Source organism: Symphodus melops (genome assembly GCF_947650265.1).
Source record: "Symphodus melops genome assembly, chromosome: 4".
In the NCBI taxonomy this organism is placed as follows: domain Eukaryota; kingdom Metazoa; phylum Chordata; class Actinopteri; order Labriformes; family Labridae; genus Symphodus; species Symphodus melops.
In genome coordinates, this window is record NC_136694.1 from 30,369,797 (window position 1) to 30,378,689 (window position 8,893).

Sequence of the window (8,893 nt, forward strand, 5' to 3'; positions counted from 1 at the left end):
TCAAAATACATGTTTCATTTTGGCACAAAAGAACACAAACAAGAAGACATTCCTTCGGTCACATTAAGAGGAATGAATCATTTTTGAATATAGATTATTTATATGTATATTTCATTAACACATCTTTTTCTGTATAATCTTTATCAACAGTCACCGTGTTGTTCTATCTATACGAGGCATTTATACTAATAAAAAACAAAAATCACATGATGTTGTTTCAGATTGTGAAAAATGATCCTGCATTTTTCAAACCAGAAAGTGTCGTGATAAATAAGTGAGCTACTCATAAGTTAACGTGCCGTGTCTTCAGAGACTTAAATAAATGTATAAACGTTCCCGAAACAAGAAACGGAAACAAACGTGGCGGCGCCGAGGAGAAATGAGAATTTGTAGCGAGTGATTTCCAGCTCCTGAAGTCAGGGAACGAACGACGAAGACGCTGTTCAAAACTCCTCACATGATGACTTCAGCTGAGATATGCTGACCGGGTCACCTCTGCACTGCCCCCTGCTGGTCATGTGCATACCGCAGCTTGTGATCGTATTATTACGTTTTTAATGTCGTGCACTGAAAAAGATGCTCTGCAATAATCCTGCAAATGTTAAAAGCAAGAATATCTCCAGATTTAAATTTGTGAGTGAAAAACATTATTTAAGATAACTTTAATAATCTCACACATGAAACAAAACAAGTGAGACATTAAAATGATAGTCATGGGGATACGCCACATGATCATTTATAATGTGTTGTCTTCAACTTACGACAAAATATTCAAACGAATTTTCTTGAACGTCTCCAAAAATTATGCACAAAAATATTTTTTTGATTTTGAAAATTGCTACAAACTAAAGCTAATTCTCCGCATGTGGACAGAATCAGGCGCTCAGACTCTCATTTATCTTCAGTTTCCACAGAACAAGTGAAAAAGCTGCAACTTTTTTTTGTTTTTTTTTAATTATTGCTTCACAGAATGTAGCAAATCTGTCTGAAAATAAATCCAGTGTTAATATCCCTGCAACGCTGCTACTAGCAAAACAGACTATTTTGCACATTTTTGTATAAAGTAAAGTTTGTCCACATGGTTTAAATTCAATATTAAATCGAAAGAAGGTTCAAAGTCAAACAAAAAGACATCGAGCAGCTACATATACGTGTTTAACTCGGTATAAATCATTTCTCCTCTTCCTGTGTAGCTCATGCTAAAGTCTTATCATGTCATCTGCTAATCAATTAGACGTTTTAATTAACCATGCGGATGCTACCAGCTAATGCTACAATCTTAACGGTAACTAACGTGAGATTACCCCCCCCCTCAGAGTTTTAACATTAATCAGCTATTATAGATCGACTTTGGCTCCTCCCATTCGACGCTAACCTCCATAATATTTACACATAAAAAGAAAAGAAGGATCGTAAAGTGCCCAAATCAAAAAACACACGTTTAAATGTCTCTACAACGTGCACGCCGTGTTCCCTTTGACCCTGTGTTTGAAAGCAGAAAGCCTTTTGTTCGGATGATGCACAGTACACTTCATGCTTCCTCCTCGGAGCGGTTAATCACCAGGTGCCGCGGCGCTCTGTGGATTAGGGCTGTAATTTAGAATAAAAAGGACGCTTCTCTGCTCGGCCTGAACGCGGCTGTTGTGACGTTGTGGGCGCTCGTTTTGTGTTTCCCCGCTCACAGCAGCACGAAGTGTCTGAAGAAGAGGAAGGAGAAGACACTTGCTGGTAGAAATTGGCACAGTAGAAACTGTTATTAGACAACTGTCAGCCAGAGCTTAAAAAAAGAGAGGGGAGGAATCACTTCACTGGGATTTACAGCACGCCGTCCGGCTGGCGTGCGTACGTCAGTGCCACGACACCAGGACAGAAACTCTCTCTGCGCTCCGACTGTCGGGGGGAAGTGAGAACTTAAAACGCACCACAGACGTGAGCACGACGAGGACTCGACATTTCACGCCACATTTACACCTGGCCGTTTCTAAAGGATGGCGTCCACGCCGTTTCCTGCCGTTGATTTTGACAGTCGCGTGCATCTATCGCTTGTGACCTCGCCACATGTCGTGATCTCTTGTGACTGCAGGTGACTGTCACCTGATTAATCCCACTCTCCAACACCTGGCTCACATGTGTGTGCATGGATACAGGAAACAACCAGGTGTAGTGGTGACACACACACACACACACACACACACACACACACACACACACACACACACACACACACACACACACACACACACACACACACAAAGTCAGAGTGTTCAAAACCAAGATGCACAAATAGGCTTCATTCTTCTGCATAAAGTCCTGTGTTGTCTGTCCGGGCCGTTCACGTCCTCCTGCCGTGTCCGACTCGTGGACGCTCAGCTCGCTGTCCTGATAATAAGAATCCAAAGCGGTCTGTGGAGACGGCGTGGAGACGGCGTGGAGACGGCGTGGAGCTGAAGCAGCGCTGAGCCCTGCAGTGCATCCTGGTCCCAGAAGGATGTGATCGATGTCAGCGACTGAGCCCTCCTTTGAAGTGTCCTCATTAGGTAAGTTTTTGTTTTTCATCAAAGAGATCTGCAGAGAGCAACGGTTCCCCCCGCGAGTCAGGGGGGGGGGGGCAAGGGGGGGGCGCGGTCGATTGCATCAACAAAAGAAGTCACGGAAAGTCGGATAAAATATCAAAAGAATTAAAATGCATTTCCTGTGGCTGCAAGAATGACCCACCAATCAGAAGGGTCACTTTCCAATCAGAGGGATGGGTTGGTCCAAAGCGCCCTCGAGCGACACGGTTCTTCACCCCGCTGCTGAGCCTGGAGCGGCGGCGTGGAAGAAGAGTCGACACAACCATGAAATCAAAGTGGCATCAACGAAGCGTGACGATAAGCGTGGAGTCTTAGGACCTCTCACAACAGGGGCCGATGGTGCTCTCCAGGGACATCTGGGAGCAGTGGCGGATGAGGGGCGCCATCGTGGGGTCCACCATGGAGGAGGTAGGGAAGAGCTTGTACCAGCCAATCACCATCGTGCTCAGGTCCAGCTCCTCCAACAGGATTCGAGCCACGCCCATGAAGCATTTTCGGTCCATACGTCCGTAATTTCCCCAAACGATCACCTGGGGAAGAGAACGGACAGATCAGTCAAAACAACAACACAAGATGGCGTCCAGGCTGGCGGGGAATCATGGGAGTGGTTCTCTCTTTAATGTGTGCATGAGTCCATGTGTGGGTACGGGACTAAGGGACGAGAAGGGGTTAATCTGCATTATTCCACACGGCCTGGAGATGTTCTCTGAAGCAGTGCAGGTTCTTCAGCAGCCCTGAGAAGAGGCGGAGTTATGGAACACGGCGTGTGTGTGTGTGTGTGTGTGTGTGTGTGTGTGTGTTTGTACATCAGGTGTCCTCTGTCTCCTGACATCCTGATAACACTGCAGCTTCATCTCTAACAGCTCCACATCCTGACAGGCGGCGGGAATGATAATCAATATCTGTCTGCATGTGTGTGTCCGCTCCCGTGACGGTCTCCTGTGTCCGTGCATGCCAGCATACCAATTTGTCTGTGTGTGTGTGTGTGTGTGTGTGTGTGTGTGTGTGTGTGTGTGAGCGAGACCTGCACCGATGTATTCCCTTTTTGTCTTTCAGACCTCTGAGATAAACCTCAAGAAAACTCCGGCGTTCTGAGGACACACTCGTCAGCGAGGTTGTGTTTCCACAGCGAGCGGACAGATCAGGTCGACTCAGACAGGAAGTCAGAGAGCGTCTGATCACTTCAAACACACCACACACACACTCGTGTGGTCTTGTAGTTCTCTTGTGATATGGAGCCATGTTGGCAGGACGAATCTTATTTTCCTTTTCCACCACTTCCTCCGTCCTCCGTGTGCAACATGTCCCACATGTCCCACATGTCTCATAAGTCCAGTCTCTCCTGTGTAAATGTGTGTGTGAGTCCTGAGTGGGAGAAGCTGGAGTCCAGCCGGCTGTGTTGTTGTCAGCGCTGTGTTTACAAGGACGGATCGATCTTCCTCCGTGTTTGATCAAGTGATTCGCCTGCTGATCGTGTCTAGTTCCCACATCGTCACGCACACACATGTTTTAACCTGTCGTGTGTCAGGTCTGTTCAGTAATCAGCAGGTGGAAACAGTGATGAGTCCCGCAGATGTGCTTCGGGCTGCTCGCCTCCGCTCGTCTCCTCGCTCTGTAATTAGCCACTAAACGCCTCCCTCTTAATTATCTGCTGTCTGAGTCGCTGTCCTCAGACTTTGATCAAACTCATTCATGCTGCAGAATGGAAACGGCTGAAATCAGCAGCACTGTTTTAATCTGTTATTTCCTGATTTAGCAGAGTGGAGTTCTGCTGATGTTCATTTAAACCTTGCATCCATTTTTTACAGCACAAACCTGCTTTTATCTGCATTATACAGATTATTCCCCTCAAAGGTTCACAAGCAAGTATGTGCATCAGAAAACCAGTCTGTGTACAGAGAACTACAAGATCACAGGAAGAACTACAAGATCACAGGAAGAACTACAAGATCACAGGAAGAACTACAAGATCACAGGAAGAACTACAAGATCACAGAGAACTACAAGATCACAGGAAGAACTACAAGATCACAGAGAACTACAAGATCACAGAGAACTACAAGATCACAGGTAGAACTACAAGATCACAGGAAGAACTACAAGATCACAGGAAGAACTACAAGATCACAGGAAGAACTACAAGATCACAGAGAACTACAAGATCACAGGAAGAACTACAAGATCACAGAGAACTACAAGATCACAGAGAACTACAAGATCACAGGTAGAACTACAAGATCACAGGAAGAACTACAAGATCACAGGAAGAACTACAAGATCACAGGAAGAACTACAAGATCACAGAGAACTACAAGATCACAGGAAGAACTACAAGATCACAGAGAACTACAAGATCACAGAGAACTACAAGATCACAGAGAACTACAACATCATGTGGGAATAAAGAGGAGAACTTTGGTCCAGGTGAAAGTTCATCTAACTGGGAGTAGCCCAGTAACGGTTGCTTTGAGAGGCAGCTCGCTGACTGGTGTTACAGCAGACCAAGGGGGGGGGGGGGGGGGGGGTGAAGGACTCACTGCTATCTGAGCTCCGGCTCACCTGCACCACTTTCCCCTGAGGGCTCTCAGAGAAGACCAGGACCTGGTTGTAGAGAGGGTCCAGAGACTTCCTCACCGACTTGGTCTTCTTCTTGGCCACGCAGACGCCGTTCTCCAGGAGGTAAACTTTGATGTACGCCGCTGCAACCACAGAAGACGGAAACAAAGTTAAGAGACACTCTGTAACGTGGCTGTGGATCTGTACAGAGGCTGCTTCAGATGCTGAGGCCTGAGACAAGAGAGCAAAGGTCTCTGACCTGAAGTTCATCTGAGAGCTACTGTCACATTGATTTTTGTGTCGTGACACTTTCCAGCACCTGAATGCATCGTGACGAAACGAGCGGCGACACCAGTAAAGACCAGTGTAGCTGACGGGCTGTAAATTGGGATTTTCCTTTTTTAGAAGTTTTACTCTCTGCTTGAAACCTTCCCTCAGGGTTTTGCTCTGTTGCTCATCCTCTCACATTTCTACTTCCTCGTGCTCTGGCTCTGCTTTGTTCTCATGCAATTAGGATCAATGGCTGCTTTAACGTTATGCAACCAGCGTGGCGAGCTCTCCGAGTTCATAGTCTGAGGTTACACAATCCAACCTTACAACTGCATGTCGACATCATGCCGGGTCTGCTTTGTTTCCTGTGACCACAACGAATCAATGCAGCCGTGTTCGCTTTCAGTTTTTAAGATCGTCCGCAGGTCTCTGTCAGCCGCCTCGAAACTACATCCTGCTCTGGGGTCAGTCCACCCAGCAGGGGGTTAAAAGAAAGATGAAGACCGTTTGATAAAGAGAAAAACGCTTTTTATTCAATGCATTGTTTTTCTGTGGATCTGAACCACAAGACCACCAGAACCCCAAAACTGGTCATTTTGAATCTGCAAAGCAAAGAAGTTGCTGCCTCAGTCAGCGGGTTCACGTTTGAGAGTTGGCTGGTGGAAATAAAAACAGAGCCTCTGTGATGCTGTGTGTTTCCCCGGGGAGCTCCCCGATGGACGTTTCCACTCAGGGAGATCCCAGAACAGTTTGTACCAAAACCCACTATTGATCCGTGGAGCTGATGCTGGACTCCCTCCCTCATGGTACCAACCAGATCAGTTCACAAATGGTGACCCAGGAAAGCCAAGACATTTTTGTGAGTTATTAAAAAAACATTCTCAGGTTTTTTTTTAGCTTCCTATGAACTCATCGTTTCAGAAAGTCTGCGTCTCAGAGTTCTTGATATCAATCAGAAAGCCTCGACTGTTTGTCCTCCTGTGATTTTGTGCAGTTTGAAACCAAAGCATCGTGCTGCATGTTTTCGCTGCAGCATCATTTAGATTTGACTAATTTATCTCCTCCTCTCACCGTCTGTTAACTCCCCGTGCACACCACTCCTCTTCAGTCATGCATCCTTGATCTGTCCAAAAACTCTGAAGACGTTTGGAGACATCAGCTTCAAACATGAAGAAGAGCTGCCGAGAGGACCGAGGGGAGGGGACGGGGTCACACTCACCTGGAGGTCCCTTTGAACCTGGCTTCATGGTGAGTCCTCTGGCCTGGACGACCTCCACCTCCAGACCCCCGTTCCTCTCCGACAGGCCGATCTCGATGTCACCTGGGCGGGGTGAAAACACACAGGTGTGTCAGAAATGAAGGATGTGTCTCCCACATTTACTTAATGACTAGTTAACTAGCGAGGAGGTTGCTGGTTTGAATCCCCGTCTGTCAGGAGCCTCTCTGTGTGGAGTCTGCATGTTCTCCCCGTGCATGGCGTGGCTTCTCTCCAGCTTCCTCCCACAGTCCAATCACACGCTGTTTACCTGCTGACTCTGAACTATCTGCAGGTGTGCAGTCTGTCTCTATATATCTGCTCTGTGATTGGCTGGTTGTCTGTCTCTATATGTCAGCTCTGTGATTGGCTGGTTGTCTGTCTCTATATGTCAGCTCTGTGATTGGCTGGTTGTCTGTCTCTACATGTCAGCTCTGTGATTGGCTGGTTGTCTGTCTCTATATGTCAGCTCTGTGATTGGCTGGTTGTCTGTCTCTACATGTCAGCTCTGTGATTGGCTGGTTGTCTGTCTCTACATGTCAGCTCTGTGATTGGCTGGTTGTCTGTCTCTACATGTCCGCTTTGTGATTGGCTGGAGAACAGTTAAGGATGTGACTCCGCCCCCCCGTGACCCCAAACAGGAAACGTAAAGGAGAGTTTTCTGTGGCCTTTTGTTTACGTGTGGACAAGTTTTCAAATCAGATCATTTTGTGATCATGTGAAACTTTTTCCCGCTCGCTGAGAAATGTCCCCGAAATGACAGACCTTAGAAAGTGACAAAGAGCAGACGCCGGCCAAAGTTATTCTGAGTGCTCTGGTGTTATATAACGTCAGACTGGACTGAGTGCAGGAGCCGGTCCAGTCCGAGTCTCTGTAGTCCAGCCAAGGACGGAGCCACGGTGCCAGCGAGGAAACTGACCCACTTACAGCAAACAACTGCTGTGAAGGACGGAAACTCTGCAGGGGGTCAAAATTGATCAAACTGGAACTTATTTTCATGACAGCATGAAAAGACCTCAGCAGAAGGGCCAGACAAAGACCTATGGGGGTCAGACAAAGACCATGGTGGTGATGGTCTATGGGGGTTGGACAAAGACCTTGGTGGTGATGGTCTATGGGGGTTGGACAAAGACCTTGGTGGTGATGGTCTATGGGGGTTGGACAAAGACCTTGGTGGTGATGGTCTATGGGGGTTGGACAAAGACCTTGGTGGTGATGGTCTATGGGGGTCAGACAAAGACCGTGGTTGTGATGGTCTATGGGGGTTGGACAAAGACCTTGGTGGTGATGGTCTATGGGGGTCAGACAGAGACTGTGGTGGTGATGGTCTATGGGGGTCGGACAGAGACCGTGGTGGTGATGGTCTATGGGGGTTGGACAAAGACCATGGTGGTGATGGTCTAAGGGGGTCAGACAGAGACCATGGTGGTGATGGTCTATGGGGGTTGGACAGAGACCATGGTGGTGATGGTCTATGGGGGTTGGACAAAGACCTTGGTGGTGATGGTCTATGGGGGTTGGACAAAGACCTTGGTGGTGATGGTCTATGGGGGTTGGACAAAGACCTTGGTGGTGATGGTCTATGGGGGTCAGACAAAGACCGTGGTTGTGATGGTCTATGGGGGTTGGACAAAGACCTTGGTGGTGATGGTCTATGGGGGTCAGACAGAGACTGTGGTGGTGATGGTCTATGGGGGTCGGACAGAGACCGTGGTGGTGATGGTCTATGGGGGTCAGACAGAGACTGTGGTGGTGATGGTCTATGGGGGTCGGACAGAGACCGTGGTGGTGATGGTCTATGGGGGTTGGACAAAGACCATGGTGGTGATGGTCTAAGGGGGTCAGACAGAGACCATGGTGGTGATGGTCTATGGGGGTTGGACAGAGACCATGGTGGTGATGGTCTATGGGGGTTGGACAGAGACCATGGTGGTGATGGTCTATGGAGGTCAGACAAAGACCATGGAGGTGATGGTCTATGGGGGTCGGACAGAGACCATGGTGGTGATGGTCTATGGGGGTCAGACAAAGACCGTGGTTGTGATGGTCTATGGGGGTTGGACAAAGACCTTGGTGGTGATGGTCTATGGGGGTCAGACAGAGACTGTGGTGGTGATGGTCTATGGGGGTCGGACAGAGACCGTGGTGGTGATGGTCTATGGGGGTCAGACAGAGACTGTGGTGGTGATGGTCTATGGGGGTCGGACAGAGACCGTGGTGGTGATGGTCTATGGGGGTT

At 48.0% G+C, this 8,893-nt stretch overlaps 1 protein-coding gene across 1 annotated transcript in view; it reads right to left on the reverse strand.

Moving 5' to 3' along the window:
• Window positions 1–2,367: 2,367 nt before the first annotated feature.
• Window positions 2,368–8,893, reverse strand: part of rims4 (regulating synaptic membrane exocytosis 4) — a 22,760-nt gene continuing 16,234 nt past the window's right edge. The window contains exons 4-6 of the mRNA XM_079341698.1: window positions 6,619–6,720; window positions 5,133–5,272; window positions 2,368–3,103 (exon numbers count right to left, since the gene is read on the reverse strand). Coding sequence (XP_079197824.1) covers window positions 2,885–3,103; window positions 5,133–5,272; window positions 6,619–6,720 — 461 coding nt within the window. The 3' untranslated portion in view covers window positions 2,368–2,884. The remainder of the gene's footprint in view (window positions 3,104–5,132; window positions 5,273–6,618; window positions 6,721–8,893) is intronic.